Source organism: Equus quagga, chromosome 5, assembly GCF_021613505.1.
Source record: "Equus quagga isolate Etosha38 chromosome 5, UCLA_HA_Equagga_1.0, whole genome shotgun sequence".
Classification (NCBI taxonomy): domain Eukaryota; kingdom Metazoa; phylum Chordata; class Mammalia; order Perissodactyla; family Equidae; genus Equus; species Equus quagga.
In genome coordinates, this window is record NC_060271.1 from 67,846,576 (window position 1) to 67,867,416 (window position 20,841).

A 20,841-nucleotide genomic window follows, 5' to 3' on the forward strand; every position below is an offset into this window, starting at 1 on the left:
TTTATTTAAATAACATATTTCTTAATTAGAAAAAATATGGATTATAGAAAATTTAGCAAACAGAAAAGTATAAAGAAAAAATATTCATGATCCTGCTTTCCAGAGATATAACTTTAGTTTACATCCACTTGGATGTTTTCTGTGTATATGTGCATGTAGTTTAAAAAAAAATTGAGACCATGCAATTTATGTAGTATTCATTCTGTTTCAGTTTAATGAACATCTTCTCATATCACTGAAAAATCTCCATAAAACATGTTTTAAGTGATTGTGGGGCACTAGGCGATGTGAATGCACCATAATGGATATAGTTGTTTATCTGCTTTTTTGAACATTTCTAGTTTTTAGATTTTATAGAAGTCTGTGAAGAGACTATCTGTATATGAATTTCACCCACTATCTTTGAAATTCTTTAAATGATATATTATCAAAGGAATATTTTAAAACTGAGTATTACTACATTGGTTTCTGAAAACATTGTGTCAATTTACATCCCAAACAATAGTGTATCAGACGACCTGTCTTTCTGTATCTTTGTAAGAGTTGATATCATTCCTTAAAAAATCTTTTCAAATTTAATAGGTAAAAATAGTTTCTCATTGTCCTGCACTTTGAGGATTAACAGAGTTAAACACTTTAAAGCTGTCTTCACGGGGCTGGCCCCGTGGCCGAGTGGTTAAGTTCGTGCACTCTGCTGCAGGCAGCCCAGTGTTTCGTCGGTTCGAATCCTGGGCACAGACATGGCACTGCTCATCAAACCACGCTGAAGCAGCGTCCCACATGCCACAACTAGAAGGACCCACAACGAAGAATATACAACTATGTACTGGGGGGCTTTGGGGAGAAAAAGGAAAAAAATAAAATCTTTAAAAAAACCCAAAAAACTGTCTTCATTGGCCATCTGTATTACATCTTTATAAGTTATTCATGTATTTTACATGTTTTTGTATTTTTTATTATGGATGTATAGGAGATAATTCTATAATAAGGATAGTTTTTTTTTTCCCATTTTTTTGTGGTAAAATACACATAAAATTTGCCATCTTAACTATTTTTAAGTGTGTAGTTCAGTGGTTTTAAAAACACCAATAGGGGCCGGCCCGGTGGCGCAGTGGTTAAGTTCACACGTTCTGCTTCTCGGCGGCCCGGGGTTCCCCCGGGTGTGGACATGGCACCGCTTGGCATGCCATGCTGAGGTAGGCGTCCCACATATAAAGTAGAGGAAGATGGGCACGGATGTTAGCTCAGGGCCAGTCTTCCTCAGCAGAAAAGAGGAGGACTGGCAGCAGTTAGCTGAGGGCTAATCTTCCTCAGAAAAAACTCCCCAAAACAAAAAAAAAGCCCACCAATAATATTGTGTAGCCATCACCACCATCCATCTCCATAACTCTTTTCATCTTGTAAGACTGAAACTCTATACCCATTAAACAATAACTCCTCATTTTCCCCTCTCCCCAGCCCCTGGCAACCAGCATTGTTCTTTCTGTCTCTATGATTTTGACCATTCTACCTCATGTAAGAGGAATTATACAGTATTTGTCTTTATGTGGCTGGCTTATTTCACTTAGCATCGTATCCTCAAGGTTCATCTGTGTTGTAGCATATTGCAGAATTTCCTTCCTTTTTAAGGCTGAATAATATTCCATTGTATGTACACACCATTTTTTGCTTATCCATTTATCCATTGGTGGATACTTGGGTTGCTTCTGTGTTTTAGCTATTGTGAATAATGTTGCTATGAACTTGGGTATACAAATATCTGCTCTTGTCCCAGCTTTCAGTTCTTTTGGGTATGCACCCAGAAGTGGAATTGCTGGATCATATGGTAATTCTATTTTTGTTTTTGAGGAACTGTCATACTGTTTTCCACACTGGCTGTACCATTTTACATTCCTACCAACAGTGTACAGGGTCCCAATTTCTCCATATCCTTGCCAACATTTGTTTTTTCCTGTTATTTTGATAGTAGTCATCTTAATGGGTATGATGTAGAGTCTCACTGTAGTTTTGATTTGTATTTCTGTAATGACTAGTGATGTTGAGCATCTTTTCATGTGCTTATTGGCCATTTGTATTTCTTCTTTGCAGAAATGTCTATTTAACTCCTTTCCCCATTTTTGAATCTGGTTGTTCTTTTGTTGAATTTTAGGAGTTCTCTATATATTCTGGGTATTAATCCCTTATCAGGTATATGATTTGAAAATATTCTGTGGGTTCCCTTTTTATTCTGTTGATAGTGCCTTTGATGCACAAAATTTTAAAATTTTTACCAAGTCCAATTTGTCTATTTTTTATTTTGTTACCTGTGCCTTTGGTGTCATATCCAAGAAATCATTGCCAAATCCAATATTGTAAAGCTTTTGTCCTATGTTTTCTTCTGAGTTTTATTGTTTTGCTCTTACATTTATGTCTTTGATCCATTTTGAGTTAATTTTTGTATTTGGTGTCAGGTAAGGGTTCAACTTCATTCTTTTGCATATGGATATACAGTTTCCCCAGCACCATTTGTTGAGAAGACTGTCCTTTCCCCATTGAATGGTCTTGGCACCCTTGTCAAAAATTATCTGACCGTATAGGTGAGAGTTTATCTCTGGACTCTCTATTCTGTTCCATCACTCTATGTGTCTGTCTCTATGCCAGTGCCACATGGCTTTGATTACTATAGTTTTATTGATTTCTAACTTTATCCCATTATGCTTGGAGAAGATACTTTGTATAATATCCATCTTTTAAAACCTATTGATACTTTATTTGTGGTCTAACATGTGATCAATCCTGGAAAATGTCCTATGTGTGGATAGTTAACGTTTTCTTGGTTTTGTTTTTATTTTGGTTCCAAATGTTTTGCTTTGTCATTTGTCTTTTAATTTTCTATGATTTTGATATAGTCACATCTATTGTCTCTTTCTAATGTGATTTATTTTTTGATTGCTTTTTTATGCTTAGAAATTCCTATTCTAAGGTCAGTTAAATATTCTCAATGTTTCTAGATTTTTCTTCTATTCAGAAACATAGTATTGTGCTCATGTATATTTGTTGTAACCTCTTAGAAGTTTCCTTTATATAGCTCTCACACAGGTCTTGTGAGGGTAATTCTTTTGGTGTTTCATGTTTAGATGCCTGTGTGAAATTGTGTATCTAGAATGGGTGGTGGGATGTTCCATGGTATTGTCTAGGGCCCTCCAAATCTATCCCTCTCCAATCTCTAGTCCTTGGCTTTGAAACCCCAGTCACAACACTCATCATGCACTTACCTGTGAGAGGAGCTCAGAACCTGGAATTTTAGATCTTGATTGTTAAAATTATATATTACATGATAGACAGTCTTTCAGACATTACATTTGACATAGTCATTATGTCTTAAAGACATATATGAAATTATTTATCTAATGCTATGGTTAAATAGTTTGATTTTCTTGCTCAGTGCCAATCACTTAATATTATGACTTTTCCATTTTAGTTCTTGACTTCTTGGTTGGATGGAAGAGTCTTGAAACATTTAGTGCAGCCAGCCTGCTGTTACTTCCTATGATAATAACTGAGTTAGAGACTTTTAGTGAGCACCCATTCCCAGTTCTCCTCTCCTTTAGGGCATAGCAAAGATTATTGTTTCTTATACCCTTGCAGGTAGGTGGGTCACATGACTATTCTGGCCAATGAAATGTGAGCTGAAGTGATGGTGGACTGTGTAGACTGAGGCAGCAGAAAAGCCTATGCATAATTCTGTAGTCTCTCTCCTGCCGTGCTTCAGTGAATGAAGGGGCCATTTGTTCTAGTTAATGCAGCTACAATATAAGTGCTTCTGCTAGATTAAGTCCCTGAGTGATTGTGTGGAGCAGAGCCCCTCTATCAACCTACCAACACAACTGTCGAATTAAGCCATTGGGATTTGAATAATTTTCTTGCTGCAACATAAGTGAGTCCATTCTGACTAATATGGTGGCCCAGCCATACCTTTTTTGGAGGAGGCTGGGGATGGAGTGGGCTAGATGCCACTGTGACCTTCTTCTTATTATTGTAGCTCCAAACTTGTGCCAGAATATGTTCAGGCATAGCTTCACTTTTTTTTTTCTTTTCAACATAGCAAAAAAATTGTTGCTCCTGTTTCTTCTTGTTTTGTTGAATCTCTTTTCACTATCTTCCATATCTATTAACATCTCTCACCATTTTCTGTTTTCGGACATTTTAATCTCCATTCTGGGAAGCTGATTAAGTTTGCTCCCTACACCATATGTGTGATAATCTGTATACCAGTTCTGGTCTTTAAGCCTCCAAAGTAGTTTTTAATTCTGCCATGGTATTTTTTGTTTCTCTGAAATATTTCATTCTCACACATCTCAGAGCATCTTTTGTATAAACATGTCAGCCTGTTCTCAAGTTCTGGCTTTTTCTTTCATACAGGCTGGGTCTTATGACAGGTCTGGTTTCTGCAGCAGTTGATTTGCAGAGGGTAAGTCTGCATCTTCTGGATGGTTTTCTGTCCTTTATTCTTCAGTATGTTGGGTTTTTTTCCCTATTTACTCAGCTTCTGTTAGTGTTTTCTTTCCATTTACTCAGCTTCTAATGAGAAAACAGATAATAGATCTTTGTTTGCCCACAGACAGTTTATGCAGATGGCCCTTGACTTATGCTCATTGTTTTCTTGGCAGGCAAATTTCTTCCTTGTATCTCCAACTGATGTGCACAGGTCAAGGTCCAATTTTCTTTACTAGTTTCTAGTAAGCATCTATGTAAGTGTAGTTTGCTGGGCTAAGGAAGGAATCATTTATATCTTTTTTTTGGCGAGGAAGATTGGCCCTGAGCTAACATCTGTTGCTAATCTTCCTCTGTTTTGTACTGTAATGTATTTTGTATGTGGGACGCCTCTTCAGCATGGTATGATGAGTGGTGCAGGTCCATGCCCAGGATGCAAACCAGCGAACCCCGGGCCACCAAAGTGGAGCACGTGAACTTAACCACCATGCCACCGGCTGGCTCCTATCTTTTGTGTAAAGACTCTAGTGATGGCACAAGGCAGAATTATCTAACCTAAACCAGTTAAAGCAAAGAAAGTGTTGGCTGTATGTTGGCTCATATAGCTGGGAAGAAGAGACCACAACTTGCATGGTTCTCAGGCATGAATGGATCTAATGCTCTCTGTCCTGTACATGCTTGGTTAGTTCTCTCATTCTTTCCCTATGGCAGATGAGCTTCTTCTCTGTGATGAGGGGGATGTGTGGAGGTATGAGAGATAAGGCCACAGACAGCTGCAGATGTATAGTCTCCCAGCCAGTGATTCCAGAGGCAAGAGAAAGCCCTTCTCTAGTCCCAGCATCTGTGTATACTATCTCAGGAGATGACTCTCATTCACCTAGCATGGGCCATGTGCCTACTCCCTGGACCAATTCAAGTGGCTGGTGATGGAGTGCTGCCTTTGGCCAGGCCTGAGTCGCATGCCCACCTCTGTGAAGGTAAGGGGGTGGTTGGAAGTCTTACCAGCATTTCATGGAATGAGGAAGGGGCAGTTGTTCCAAAGGGAAGAGGTGGGAGCAGGGCATATGCTATCCCAGAGAAATGGAAGAAGGAAGGCTGGACAGAAAAACATACCACGGTGCTCACTACATGCCTGCCAACTCATTCTCAGTCATTCTGAACCAATGGAAAACACAAAAAACTACACTCCCAGGTACACACTGCCGAGAGTGTGGCCTCTGCCAACAGTGCTGCATTTCTCACGGGATGTAGCACATCCACACTCCCTTTTCCCTTCTCTCACCACCCCCAGCACATCCCTCCACCTCAAAGCCAACAGTCAGACATGAGTGAATATTATCACTAGGTTTGGTCACCTCTTTTTTCTCCTGAGAGTAGAATAATGAAAACCAAGCTATGTTATTCTAACTCCTTGCTGAATAGCAAAGCAATTTTAATGGCAGAGAATATGACATAAGGTGTCAGAGCATTGACCTGTTGGCTCTTTCTCTGGAAGTTCCACTGTTGTTTGGCAAGGATTCCTTGATATCTAGGCAGACTTTACCCTCTAACACTTGTAGGGGCAAAACTTAAGTTGAAAAGGAAGATGATTCCCTTCAGCCTCGTGAGGCCAACCTAGTCCCCAACCTTTAGAGTATTCCAGGGCCTCCAGGGACATACCTCATTCCATGGCTTTGGGTCACTCACAGATGCTTGACCATGGCAGATGATGAAACTGGAAGGGCATGAAGTGCATGGTCATGGGGAGCCTTGAGTGCCATGCTGAGGAGCTTGGACTGCCCTGGGGTAAGAGTGCAGCCTCAGAAGGTCTTAGAGGAGTAAAATTATCCAGTTGCTCTTTGGACCCACTGCTGTGGTCTGGTATCGTGACCTTGAACCACGCTTTTAAAGAACGTTGTCTTAATTCATCTGCCTTGAATATTTGTTACTGCACTTTTATAACCTAATGATCTGTGAATCCATAAACCTTTGTGTAATATGATACAAATATGCCAGCATGGAGGGAGAAAGGCAAAAGAGAAAGAACTCTCTGGATTATCATCCATATTCCTATGTTACGGTGGAGTAGCATGTAGATTATGGACTAGGCAGAAGGCTGGGGGATGGAGGTAGGTGGCCAGTGATAGGAAAATGCATGGCAATCCTGGGATTCTGTGAAGGATCCGGAGGGGACAGGCTAAATTGGAAACAAATGCTGAAGTTGAGGTGAAACATTCATTCTATTTGTTTATTTAAAAATATTATAATTTACAGAGCCAGTGAGGTGAATATTGATGTTTAAAATTTATATACATAACATGAATATGTATTTTAAGTTGACAGGTCACATACCTGGAAAACTAGGTTGGCATTTTCATGCATTCCAAATATTTCTGGGTCATCTATCAAAGGCAGATTTTCAATGTAGTCCTTAAACTCTTGTAGGCTGTCAGCCAAGGGTGCAAAATAGATGCCTGTTATTGAAAACACAGAAGGCAAATATGTCTCAAGTAGACTAGCTTTGTGCCGCCAAGGTTGGTACTTCTCTGCCTGGTTCCGATGGTCGCTACAATCACTGCCTCCCCAGAAAAGGGATTGTTCTTCCCATCCTCCTTGCTTTCACTGCTGTGTCTAGTTTCTTTACCTTGAGACTTTGAGCATCTGATTAGTGTCCTACCCTTTTCAGGGTGTCTCCTCCAGAACATCTCAAGACTCTGAGAATCCAGGGATGTGCTGCTGAAAGGTGTGCCTTGTTAAGGGCTCCAGCTTTATACCACTTTGCAAACACATTTAGGCAGGAGACAACCAACTTTAAAGCAGAAATAACTCAAAGTGGTTACTGCACAATATATCTCTTTGTGTTCTTACTACCAGACCCGCTTTAGGGGTCAAGCATGGGGATGGGGTGGGCGTGGGGACTGGGTTTTGAGGAATGGACACAGAGAGCTCCTGGATGGAAAACTGAGAGATGCTGTCAACAACTCCTTGGAAAAAACATTTTCCTTAATACTGAAATGTCATTCACCTGATTCAGAATACTTATAATCCACTTCTAATGTTTCAGGAGAAAAAAATCTTTTCAAGACAGTCCGAAGGCATCTTTGATCCCAGGTGTCTGTAACTCTGCCACCATATGTAATTTCACCTGAAAAGGAGTTTGCATTTGAAAACATATTATTGTTTGTTCTTATTGAAATGCATACCCAAATTCTAATAGGTTTATTTATATACTAATTTTTTGGTACTGGAAGTGGAAATACCACATTGGAGTTTCCTTCTACTACCCCCCAAAATGAGAGTAAAAGTCAATGTTTACAAAGTAGATATAAAACTAGTATACATAACCTACCCTAATTATTTTGCTTTTCTCAAATAACCAAAACTAAAGCCACTGAGCTCTATTTACATGTTTCTTCCTTCTTTCTGTGTTTTGCTTCAAAATAATGATTTTGGGTCTTTTCCCATCATTGACTGCAATATTCTAAAACATACACACTTTCCATGAAACACAGCTTCTTTTTGAGGCCAGTGAGTAAAATGGAACCAAAACATTTACATCAAGGCTTCCAAACTCTGTACATACCTTGTAAATTGTTACTATTAAGCTAAGGAGGAAAGAGACCCAAGGTGAAAGACACAACTTGCCTGACAGAAATTATGTCATGGGGAATTAAAAAATATTGGTATCTCCTCTCTCCTTCCACAGAAAAGCTACTTTCAGCATACTCCATTGTCATCCCAAAATTACAAGTAGGAATGCTATCTATTCTGCATTGGAATGGTATCTATTGCTGATATAATTCCTTGGAAAAATTCCAGATCCATTGCTACAATTCATTATTCACCATTGTAGTGTTCCTGGAAGGATTTTACCTATGATTCTACATTGTCAACTTCTGAATCCTTTAACTATTCATCCATTTTCATCTCCATCTCTTCCTTTAAGTCCGGAAGAAATTTTTTTCATTCTATTTCAAGCTGAGATGGTTGGTTGAGAGAAAGTTATTTCAGTCTTTGGAGCCTCAATAATTTATTTCTTCTAAGATAGCAATGTCCTTACCTGCACCTCCCATAGGGACACCTATCTTCCCTCTCCTCTGGTCAGTCTCTTTGGATCAGCCACTCAGGGAGAGTGAAGGGGAAGTGGGTACTAGGCTGATAGTCAAGCAGCTGAATCTCTTTATTATCAATTCTAAGAGGGAGGGAAGAGATGTTGCTGTGCTTTCCTGGGAATATTCTTCAGTCACCCTCCATGAAGTCTTGGAATGCAAAGTGGGGTTAAATCTTTGGGGTAGGTCCATTTAGCCTGGGCCTACCTTGAAGCTCCTCTTGCTCTTTGGGGCTGGATGGGAATGTAAAGCTCAGGTTCTCCGATTGCGTGATGGTCTCTGGGAATGAGGATGGCCAGGAAAACTCATACTCCAGTAGTTAGTCAGTGGTGAGAGGAAAGAGTTACCCTAAAGTATATTGTTCTAAAGAAAAGTTTCAAACCAAAATATCTGCATTTTGAGAAGCAGTAAAAAATATTTTCCTTACAAATCATCAGACTTAGTGCTTCTCCATCTAGATTTTTATCCTTCTTTTTGATCAGACTGAATAAACAAGGAGAGCTCCCATTTGACTCAGGGGAGAGGACTCACTTTTAGGCAGGAGTCTTCTGGGTTTGATCTTCCCAGAAGGGGGTCCTTGGGAGAAGGGTGTCCAGAATACATGCCCACCACCTGTCCTGGCCACCACATCACAGTTCCTGGGGGTCTCAGTGCAGGTCCACTTGTGGTGGCTTCCCCTTCTCTTTTTCTCCTCTCCCCACAGGCTGGCTCAGGCATGGCCCAATATAAAGTGGATAGGCCTTAGGTTTGACTTTGCCCATGCCCACTTTGAGCTCACATCTGTCTCCCAGACTTATGCATTGCTGTAGCTCACACTATAAAGTTATAAAACTCCCCTGCGACCTCAAATACCCTCCCATATTTAAAGCCTCCTCAGTATTTCTCTGTTTATTCTCCCTTCTTCTAGTCTCCCCCTGATGTTGCTATATCCTCTTGTTCAGTCTTTCATCTTGCTTTTATTATAGCTTTATAAATTATTGCATCTCTTCCCAGCCTCAAAGACTGTAATTGTCAACTACTGCTTACGAGGTAGGGCCAATTTATTAACAACACACACAGGCCTTCCGGGACGTGCTCCCAGCTTACCTTTTTAAGTTTTGTTGAAGATAAAGCTCCCCTCTGTACACATCTCCTCTTCATGCTATGTTCCAGCCCTACGGAACTACTCACGATGTCTACAGTCAGGCCACACCTCGACACGGCTGGGCTTTTAGCATCTCTGTTCTCTCTGCCCAGTGTGCTCTCTGGCCTCTTCTCCCTGGTGAGCCCAGCTGACTCAGCACCCATCTCAACCTGTGCCTCCTCAGTGGAGCTTTCCCAGATTCCTCCAGATGGTGTTACTTGCTCCTCCTGAATTCCCACAGCACTGTGCATACACTTCTATTTTGGCAGTTGTCACGACATATTATAGTTTATTCATTATCTCTGCTCTTTACACCATGAGTTTTTGGTAGGCAGGGACAATGTTATTTTTGTATTTCCAGCATCTATCATAGTAGTACTAATAAGTATTTTCTGGATTAACCCATAAATGACTACCCAAAATCATACCATTAGAAAATATCATCACCTGGATAAAGCATTGCCTTTTTTCTCCTATTCTTTGTCTTTAAAAAAAACAGCTTTAATGAGCTATGATTTAAAAATCATAAAATTCACATAAAATTTACATGTATAATTCAGTAGTTTTTAATTTATGAAATTGTGCGATCATCACCACAATCTAATTTTAGAACATTTCTATCATCCCCCAAAAGAAATCTTGTGCCCATTTGCAGCCACTCCCAATTTCTACCCCCTGTTCCATGCAATCACCAATCTACTTTCTGTTTGTATAGATTTGTTTTTTCTAGAAATTTCATATAAATGGAATCATACGACATATGGTATTTTGTGTCTAGCTTCTTTTACTTAACATAAAGTTTTTGAGGTTTATCCATGTTGTAGCACGTAACAGTACTGTATTCCTTTTTATGGCTGAATAATATTTCATTGTATGGATATACCACATTTTATTTATCCATTCACCAGCTGATGGACAGTCAGGTAAACTTTTTGGCTATTATGAATAATGTTGTTATGAACATTTGTGTGCAAGTTTTTGTGTGGATGTGTGTTTTCATTTTTCCTGGGTATATACCTAGAAGTGAAATTTCTGGTCTTATGGTAAGTCTATAAAAATTTTCCAAAGCAGCAGCACCATTTTACATTGCAAAGTACGAGGGTTCCAATTTCTCCACATCCTTGTTACTATCGACTCTTGTTACTATCTTTTTTATTGTAGCCATCCTAGTGAGTGTGAAGTAATATCTCATTATGGCTTTAATTTTAATTTTTGTGATGACTAATTGAGCATGTTTTCATGTGCTTACTGGGCATTTGTATGTCTTCTTTAGTGAAATGTCTATTCAAATCTTTTGTCCATTTTTAATTGGATTATTTTTCTTCTTCATGTTGAGTTGTAAGAGTTTTTTATATACTTTGTATATAAGTGCCTTATTGATATATGATTTGCAAATATTTTCTCAGTCTGTGGCTTGGCTTTTTACTTTCTTGATGGTGATTGTTGAAGTATAAAAGTTTTAAATGTTAATGAAGTCCAATTTATTACTTTTTCTTTTATTGCTTGTGCTTATTGCATCATATCAAAGAAGTCATTGCCTAACCCAAGGTCATGAAGATTTACTTCTATGATTTCTTCTAAGAGTTTTATAGTTTTAGCTCTTACATTTAGATATATCACTCATTTTGAATTAATTTTTGTGCATGGTGTGAGATAAGGATCCAAATTCATCCTTTGCAGATGGATATCCAATTGTTCCAGCATCATTTGTTGAAAAGATTATTCTTCTCCCATTGAATTGTCCTCACATCTTTGTTGAAAATCAATTGATCATAATATAAGGGCTTATTTCTGGATTATCAATTCTATTCCATTGATTTATACATCTATTATTATGGAAATACCACATTGTCTTAATTATTATAGCTTTGTGTAAGTTTTGAAATTGGGAAATTTAATTCTTCTAATTTTGTTCTTTTTTCCCCTCAAGATTGTTTTTTCTATTTGGGGCCCTTTGTATTTCCATACACATTTTATGGTCAGCTTGCCAATTTCTGCAACAATGCCAGCTGGAATTTTGATAGGGACTGTGTTAAATCTATAGATCAGTCTGGGCATATTGTCATTTTAACAATATTGTGTCTCTCAATCCACGAGCATGTCGTCTCTCCATTTATTTAGATCATCTTTATTTTTTTCAGCAATGCTTTGCAGTTTTCAGTGCACGTCTGCACTTCTTTTGTTAAATTTGTTCCGAAGTAGTTTATTCTCTTTGATGTTATTGTGAAGGAAATTTAAAAAATATTTTCTAATTGTTCATTGCCAATGTAGATAAATGAAGTTAATTTTTGTGTTTTGATCTTATATCCCACAACATTGTTGAACTTGTTTGTTACTTCTAGTTATTATTATTTTTTTTGTGAATTCCTCAGGATTTTCTATATACAAGATCATGTCCTCTGCAAATAAAGACAAGTTCACTTCTTCCGTTCTAATCTGGACACATTTTAGTTCTTTTCCTTGTCTAATTCCCCTGGCTAGAACGTGCAGTACAATGTTGAATAGAAGTAGTGAGAGCAGATCCATCTTTGTCTTGTTCCTTTCTATCCTTTTAAAAACACAATTGGTTCTACAGCAGTAGAGATTGAGGTAACCTGAAAGGTGAAGGGTTAGGAGTGGGGGAAGGGAGAGAAAAACTAGGCAGTAGTAAACTCAGGGTAAGTAGAGGGTGCCAGAGAACAATTCTGTCAACAGCACCATTTTGTTAAGCACTCTTGGCCCCACACCAGTGGCTAGAGGCACGAGTATAATTCCAGATTCCAGGCCCACCCTTCCTGGTCCACCCTGGGGACCGGTCCTCATCCATTTTCACTGTTGTTTCGCTGCCCTCTGCTCAAATGTGTTTCAAGTTTTCATTTGCCTTTCAACGTTCTAGATCACCTGATACCTCTCTGCTGTTCCCCATTTTCCTTACTCACCAAGGAGAACCATCCATTCCCATTCTGCCCTTTTTCAGAGGTCTCTCCTTCCCCCGTTTCCCAGTGCAAATCTCTTCTTTGTTACCTGGGCCTACATGGTCAAAGTTTGATCTAATTTTGGTAGTAAGAGCCCATGTGGCCACAGTTAATATTTGCTAAATATTGTAATTCCTGAAATATTTTTTCCTTTTTCACAAGTACACCTGATTCAACGGGTATCTACTGGTCAATCAATGTTCGGATTCTTCTGCATTTAAGAGCACAGGCTCTGGAGGCTAGAGGCTGGGTTTAAATCTTGGCTCCACCACTTGTACACTGTGTGCCTCAGTTTCCTCATTTGTAAAACAGGGATATAATAGTTCTTACCTTATAGGGTTATTGTGAGAATTAAATCTGCTGATTCATGGGAAGCGCTTAAAACAGAGCTTGGCATGTAGTAAGAGCTGTATAAGTTTTTGCTATAATTATTTGAGAAAACATCTCCCCCATTTTCTATGTATAAATATTCTCATACTGTTCTTATCATGGTCTTATCTTTACAAATGGAATAGCAGAAATCATCACCACCACCATCAAACCCTGGGAGAGGACACTATCTTTGTATGGGCCAGCTGGGCATAAACCAACAACTGTGTGTGGCACACAGCTGGATGCCCTGGCTGTGTGGGCATACTGACCAGTAATGTAAATCAGCGCATCCCAGGGGATCTTTCCTTCTTGACAGTAAAGGTTGAGGTTCAGTAAAGCACATTCTCTGTCACTGTCATTAAATTCATAGCAGATATTCCAACCAAGAGGGCCAAACTTTTTTCTCTCCTAGAATGGAAAATGAAAACAGTCTTAAATAAAATTTCATAAAATTAATTTTGCGTAAAATGTTGAAAACTCAAAGGTTTCTATTGAAGTGGAGCATCTTCATTCTGCAAAATCGGTTAAAATCACGCAGTTCAGCTTCAGCTACGCTTTCACCAAACAGGGCAGGCACCTGTTCCTCCAGTACTGGCCCTGCTGCCATATTTCCAAAAGAGAATTTGGCATTACTGGAAATGTGACAGACCTGTCAAAAGAGCATTTGTTCTTCATGGTAAAATAAAATATTTCCCCATCAAAGTAGGAAAATCCTACCTAGAGTGTTTTGATATAAAAATACTGACACTGATCATCCATCTGGTGGAGAGAGCTACCACCTACTGGGCTAAGGAGTCTGTCCAGCAGCCGGGCTTTTCAGGCATGGCATGCTGTGCTGATTACATACTGACTTCTCTATGGTGACCTTTCTTTTGTAAAACTAGTACACAGAACCATAATCCTTGTTTCCTGACTCCCCATGGTGACAAACTTCCCTCTCTTTGTTTTCTCCCTATCCCACCTTAATTTTTTAATTCTAAACTAATGATTATGCCAGAGGATTGGTCCTGTGTTCCCTCCTCGTGATCTTAAAATTTCTCTAAATCTTAAACCACCTCCTCATCTCAGCTGCTTTTGTGAGCGGAACAAGGCCCTCACACCTGGAGCCTCTAATCCCAGCCTCTCGGATCTCCTCCAGGACCTTGTTTACTTATTTATCTCGTATCTTGCATCTTTAGTCTTTGTTTTTTCTTTACTGATCTTTCTCTGTAGATCACACACATTTGAAAACCAGGCAGCCAGTCTAATCAAGACACCATCTAGAGATATGTAGTCAAAGAGTCAGAATTCAAGTTCAAGGCCACAGTTTGGGCACCAGACCACAGCAGTGAGGTTTGATCAAAGGGAAGGAGAAAGTAGCGCAGAGTTGAAGGTCATCTTTCACGGGACTGGGGGCTCCAGGCACAGGGAGGAAGCTGGTAAGGATGGTAAGCCCACTCAAATAGGAACAATGAGGAGCATTGCAAGAAAAATGAGGACTTGGTGACCTATATAATGTATATGTGTAAAGAAGGAAGAATAAAAATAATCCTGAAATTTTGGTGGTAAGTGATGGAGAGAATGGGACTGCTGACTTCAGAAGTAGAGTCTCAGGGTACGGGGGGAAGCAGATTTTGGGAGTGAGGCATAGCTGAGGAAATCAATGTGACACTTTGGAACTTAACCTGCTGCATTCATCCAGGTGATCGTGTTCTGCAGTCAGATCAGAATATGGCTGGGAGGCGAAGCTGTGAGGTGCTGAGGCAAGGGAAGATCAGAGACTGAATTAAAACGACTTGGGCTCAGACACAGAACGGGGCCTTCAGCATTTCACAGTGCTATTTGTAAGCTTTCATTTAATTCTCTTTATTTTTAACAAAATAGACTGTCTTGTTTCTATTAAAAAGCAGAATTGAGTGTACCTGAATAATTGCATGGAAGAAACAAATGCCAAATATTATTTGTCTCCATTTTCTTCCAAGTATATTTTCTTCAAAAAATGAAGGTGTCATTTCAGTAAATGCTCGTCTGATATTTGCACGTAAGCCTTTTGGAGGCTCGTTGGTTACCTGGATTTAGATGGAACATACACGGCAGAGAGGGTGATTTTATAGATCTGCATTATTTCTAAGTAACACATACAGACTGAAGGCATTGAGAGGATGGTGAGAACTGATGCCGTGGGGCATTCCTGGCAGGTTTGCACCTGCTCTGTATCTTGCTCAGCCTCAGTCCTGGGAGAAGAGGGCCTAGCGGGGTCCTCAGACCTTGAGTGAGTGAACCATCTGCGCGAGAACCTCACACACTTCCATTTGGTGTCCATTTTTCTAAACACGGGGCAAAAATATGCTCAGGCCTTCTGCATTGGATTTCCCAGTCGTCCCAACATATGGTATCATCCCATACTTTGGCTTGATGACGTAGGGCAGGGAGGAAAGAGGTGGCCCTTATTCCTGAGTAATCACAAGCAGAGGCTTCCCTCATATTGGAAACTTCCAGCACTGAAATCCAGCAGCCTGTAGGCCTTCCTGTCTCTCAAATGCTGAAATATTCTTTAAACTCTGGGAGGGGTTGTGTTCTCATCACTCTGCATCCTTGACATTTTTTTGTAGAGAGGAAGAGGGAAAGAGCTGAATGACCAACAGGACTAGGGCATGCAAGGATGGGCAGTGGCTTGGGAAATTGTTTCCCTGCTGGCTGTCAGTGAAGGGATACTGACTTCCACGCCTCCCCACCCCCCACCCCCCCCTTTGCTGCACAGATTGACACGGTTCCACACAGCCTGAGCTCCCTGGACCCACTTGGTGGACACTCTGAGACCAATCATTTCACGTCGTTCCAACCAGGTGCATACATTACCTTGACCGAATTTTGAAGAACTGTAACAGGAAATGTACTACTGGGCATGGAACTTAAAAAAAGTCGGAAGGTGTCCCTGATAACAACATCTGTTTAAAACAGAGAGAAAACAATATAAAAGGAAAATGTTTAACTCTTAGTAACACTTTTTTAAAAGAAATAATTATTATAGGGTAGCAAAAAAAATGCAGAAACTCTTCACACAGGAGAGTTTGGCAGTCTAAACGCTGGCACATTTGAGGAAAGAAATTAGGACATGTTAATTTTCAGTCTTCATGGAGACATTAAGGGCCTTCCCTCAGAAATGGAGAAAATTTTCAATAGAAAAAGAGGACAGTTACTGCTAGTGCATTTATGCTCATGAAGTTTTTTTTTTCTTAACCATTCCATTTAAGGCAAATTGCATGAAAATGGTCAGAAAGCCCCATGGAGAAGGAAGGGATTTCTCCCCTCTGCAGAGGAGTTGTAAAGGTGACCAAGGGAGCAAGGATATGGAGAGACCTCACACGTAGCAGCAAGAAATTAAGTTATTACACTTAGTTTCTGAGCTGTGGACAGAGAACCTAAGGAAGAACGAGCTCATTCTAGGTTCAAAAAGTCAAAGCAAAGTTGGAAGAATCATTGTTTCCATCACAGGAAGACACAGACATCATTCAAGGGTGACTTTTTTGGTGCTGGTTTTTAAGTACATATTATGGTGTTGCTCCAATATGCTGGGCTTGCTCCCTCCCTGCGGTTGCTTCTGTTTGGAATGCTCTTCCTTTAGATTCCCTCACTTTCTTCAAGTCTTGGTCATATGTCATCTTCTCCAGGAGGTCTACCCAGACCACACCATTTGAAATTGCTGTCCACCCTTCCTCCCTACCCCCATTCCATCCTGACCTTTCTGATCCTCCTTACTCTCCTTTTAATTTTTTCCAAAGTACCGACCACATTCTATCATACCATATAAATTACTTACTATGTGGTTTATTTATTGTCTGTCTCCCTCACTAGAATGTAAGCTCTATGTGAGTAGATATCTATGGTTCTTTTGTTCACCGAGATACCCTAAACATCTAGAACAGTGCATGGTACAAGGTATGTTCTCAAATATTTGTTGAATGAATGACTGAATTAAAGCTGAACTTATGCTGAATTTATGCTTCTTGGTTTATTAATCTAAATTTACGGGCTACATTAAAAAGCCCAAGTTAAAAGTTCTAGTACAATTCTAGAGCAACACTAAAATTGCTGCATGGTAAAAACTATTAGGTATAGAAGTCAAACGTCAACCAAAGTCTTAGGGCTAATAATTTCACTAATCAAAAAACTAAAGAATGAAAAAGGCCAGGTTTAGAGAAGCATTTTTTTTCATACTTTTCATCTTATAATTGCAAAAGCATCAACCATCTTAACTTTCATAGACATCATAGAAATTTAGAGCTGGAATGGAGTCTTAGAAATCAGCTTAGTATGAGACTTCTAGCAGTGATGCTATGCAGTCATTTTTATAGCTGGGGAAACAGGCCCAGAGAGGAGATGAAATATGCACAGTCAGGAAGTGGTGGGGGCAGAACTCTACCTGGGTCTTAGAATTTCGAGTGGAGAGTTTTTGCTGCTTCTTTCCTTTCTTTTTTTTCATTCACTTTCTTCTTTCAGCTTATTACCTGAATGTATTTTATACTGGTTCAAGTTAAATATCAAAACTCAAATGGTTGTTAATAAATGATCGAAACAAGGGCCAGAAGCTTTAGTGAGCCACAAGCACTTAAAATCCACCAGTGACTTCACCTGCCTTCCACAGCCCATCCAGCCTCCTTGGAGAATTGGCTGAAACCAGCAAACAGCCATTGATGATTAGGTGTTTTTCTTTTTTGCAGTTAGTGATTATAGCTTTTAGCTGTGTAACCCACGCATTGTTAACTGTGCTGTTTAGGCAATATGCTATCTGACTCCCACTACGTTCCTATAGATAAGGGTCTCCCTGGAGCCTGGGTCACCATGGTAATGACTGTTTTTCAGGAATCAGAACCCCTTTGTACAGTTCATGCTGGTTGAGAACACCAGCCTATCAACTGGGCCTGAGCAGATGCCCGATAAGTGACCTTTTGACATCAAGAGGCTAAAAACTCTTGATCATGCTAACGCTGCCATTTTGTGAACATGTGTCCTATGAAGAGGCGTGAAGTCTGACTATGCTTGTGCAGATCATCAATTACCTCACCTCTCCTCACTTCCAATCATCTCTCTCCATACTGCAGACCACCTTGCCCCCTACCCCATAAATGTCCCTGAGTCCCCATTTTCAGCGAAGCAGATTTGAGACTCGTTCTCTCCTTTCCTCACTTGGCTGCCTTGTGACTCAAACCCTCTCTCTGCTGCAATCTCATTGTTTTGGTGATTGGTTTTTTGGGCGACAGGCAAAAATGAACCGGGTTCCGTAACATGACAAATTCTCTTGTCGTGGTCATTGTGAAGCTGAACGACGTCTCCATATTCTGAAGTCTCATGTAGTACCACTGCAGCAAATTGCTTTTTAGAGCCTTCCTTAGCAGTTTTAAAAAAAATTATAATCCTAATCATCAGGGACCCCTGGACAGTAGTGAAGACTTTCTTGTCATTTTTCTTTAATTATTTAAATGGAATAAGTCACAGGCCCAGCCAGAAGCAGGCTGTTTCTTGTTTGCACTGCGAAAGAGCGGAAAGGGTGGAGATTCTGGATTGTAGATGCTAATGACTCTTTATCCTTGTTAAGATAAAGTTTTCCCAGTTTGCTATCCTGGAAGCAGCCGGCAGAAGGCAGGGGCGTGTGTGTGGGTGAGAGGAAGGTGGGGGTGACCAGCAAGTGAGGGGTTTTTAGGCGAAGGCTGTAAGCCCAGGCTTTGGCTTGGTAACCAATGTCAGCTGGCCACTCTGTAAAGGAGCAGCTCTTCACCTTAATAGGCAGCAGTAAATAAAGTCACTTGCAAGACAGGCTGCATAGCTCTCACCTGCCCAGAAAGCTTTCTGTGGTCAGGGCACAAAGGAAGATCCCAGAGAAAGGGCTCTGGATGTCCCAGGTTGATGGTTCTCCCCAATGGCCTCCTGGCAGAGTGGTGAAGTGGGGCCCATGCTGTTTATTACCAATAATACAGTTCCTAAGGTTTCAATTCGTTTTATACTAACATTTAAAAATGAGTCGATTCTAACTTCACTTCTCTCTCTACACCCATTAGTTAGTGGTAGCAACTTTGAATAATGCTGGGCATACCCCTGGAGTATGTGTGGCTGTGAGGCACATGTGAAGGTTAGTTGTTATGTGGGTTACAGAGGATAAAAAGTGGTAAAACACTACTCTAGGGAATTGATGGTAAATTGGACTTTGTTCCTTAACTTCTCTCATTCTATAGTGAAATATTTAATTTGCTTTCTTTGTCCTAAGTCCCTTTTTTGATGTCTTTTTATCATGCCTATGTGTAATCTAGTTTGAATTCAAATGGCTCCCATAGAAGGCAACAGGAAATAGAAATGACCCAGTGGATCACACCCTCAACTTGCAGTCTGAAGACCTGTTTTCGAATCTGGGTTGTATAACTTAACTAAACCTCTCTAGGTCTCACATTTCTCCTCTTTAATATGGGGAAACACAATGTCTGCAATAAAGAATTATTGTAAGGATTGGATTCAACAAGAAAGGCCACATAAAAATGTTGTTATTATGCAAATGCTATGTGTTCAACATACTTGGATCTGTGAAGGTTTTAATTAGCTCTTCCATTGCCAACATCCAAGAAACAGCAAGATGACAGTTTTGCAGAAATACCCAGTTTCCTGATTTCATTGCATCTTTGATCATTTTTTCAGCAATGGGTCCTTGTCCTTGCCCCAGTGAAATTGATTGCACGCTGAATTGAATAACAACAAAAAATGCTGTTTTATGTTATTTTTAAGCAATGCAATTATTTAGAAATTTAAAGATAGTAGACTCTTGCCTAGATTCTGTACACATTTCAAATCCTCATTCTGATAGAAGTGCAAATATTTTTTTCTTAGTTTTTTGTTTATAAAGACATTTTTACTATAACATACATACAGAAAAGTACAAAAAATATACAGCTCTATGAATTATCACAAATGAACACCTGTGGTTGAGAAGAGAACTTTGCTAACACCATAGAGACATCTCTCCTGTGCCCTTTTCCACTCCAATCATTTTCCCTTCCTCCTTCCTAAAGGTACCCATTATGCTGACTCCAACACTGTGGGTCAGCTTTTAAAAACTTTCAAAAAATTGAAATCCTATATATATATATATATATATATATATATATATATATATATATAAAAGTACACAAATCATTAGTGTATGGCTTAATGGATCCTCCCAAAGTGAATGTACACATGTACCACCACACCAGACAAAAAAAAGAACATTACCAGCATCCTCCCAATCAGTGTCCTTTCTCATTCTCAAAGGCAACAACTATTTTGAATTCTAACACCATAGATTAATTTTGCTTGTTTATGAATTTTATATAAATGGAATCATATAGTATATATATTTTTTGTATTTTGTCTGTTTCAATCAACATTTTCTTTAGATTAATTCATATAATCGTCTGTCACTGTAGTTCATTCATTTTCATTGCTGTATAATATTCTGCTGTATGATTATGCCACAATTTATTAATCCATTCTGCTCTTGAAGGACATTTGGCTTATTTCCAGTTCTTGGCTATTACATACAATAAACATTCTCACCCATGTCTTTTGGTATACATGTGCACTCCATTTTGTTGTGTATATTCTAAGGAATGGAACTGCTATTTGACAATGTGTAATTTTTTTATAAAATCGAACTGTTTTCCAAAGTGATGCCATCATTCCACACTTCTCCCAGTAGTAGATGAGAGTACTTGTTTCTCAATACCCTTGCTAACACCTGGTGGATGTATAATGGCATCTCACTGAGGTTTTAAATTGTGTCCCCTTTTCATAGGTTTATTTACTGGCCATTTGGCTATTTCCTTTT

At 39.5% G+C, this 20,841-nt stretch overlaps 1 protein-coding gene across 2 annotated transcripts in view; it reads right to left on the bottom strand.

Annotated features, from left to right (window-relative positions):
• Window positions 1–20,841, bottom strand: part of DNAH6 (dynein axonemal heavy chain 6) — a 249,696-nt gene that overhangs the window by 17,044 nt on the left and 211,811 nt on the right. For both annotated transcript variants that reach the window (XM_046660053.1, XM_046660052.1), the window contains 6 exons: window positions 19,554–19,714; window positions 15,849–15,937; window positions 14,912–15,058; window positions 13,280–13,418; window positions 7,478–7,597; window positions 6,805–6,926 (listed from right to left, as the gene is read on the bottom strand). In XM_046660053.1, coding sequence (XP_046516009.1) covers window positions 6,805–6,926; window positions 7,478–7,597; window positions 13,280–13,418; window positions 14,912–15,058; window positions 15,849–15,937; window positions 19,554–19,714 — 778 coding nt within the window. The remainder of the gene's footprint in view (window positions 1–6,804; window positions 6,927–7,477; window positions 7,598–13,279; window positions 13,419–14,911; window positions 15,059–15,848; window positions 15,938–19,553; window positions 19,715–20,841) is intronic.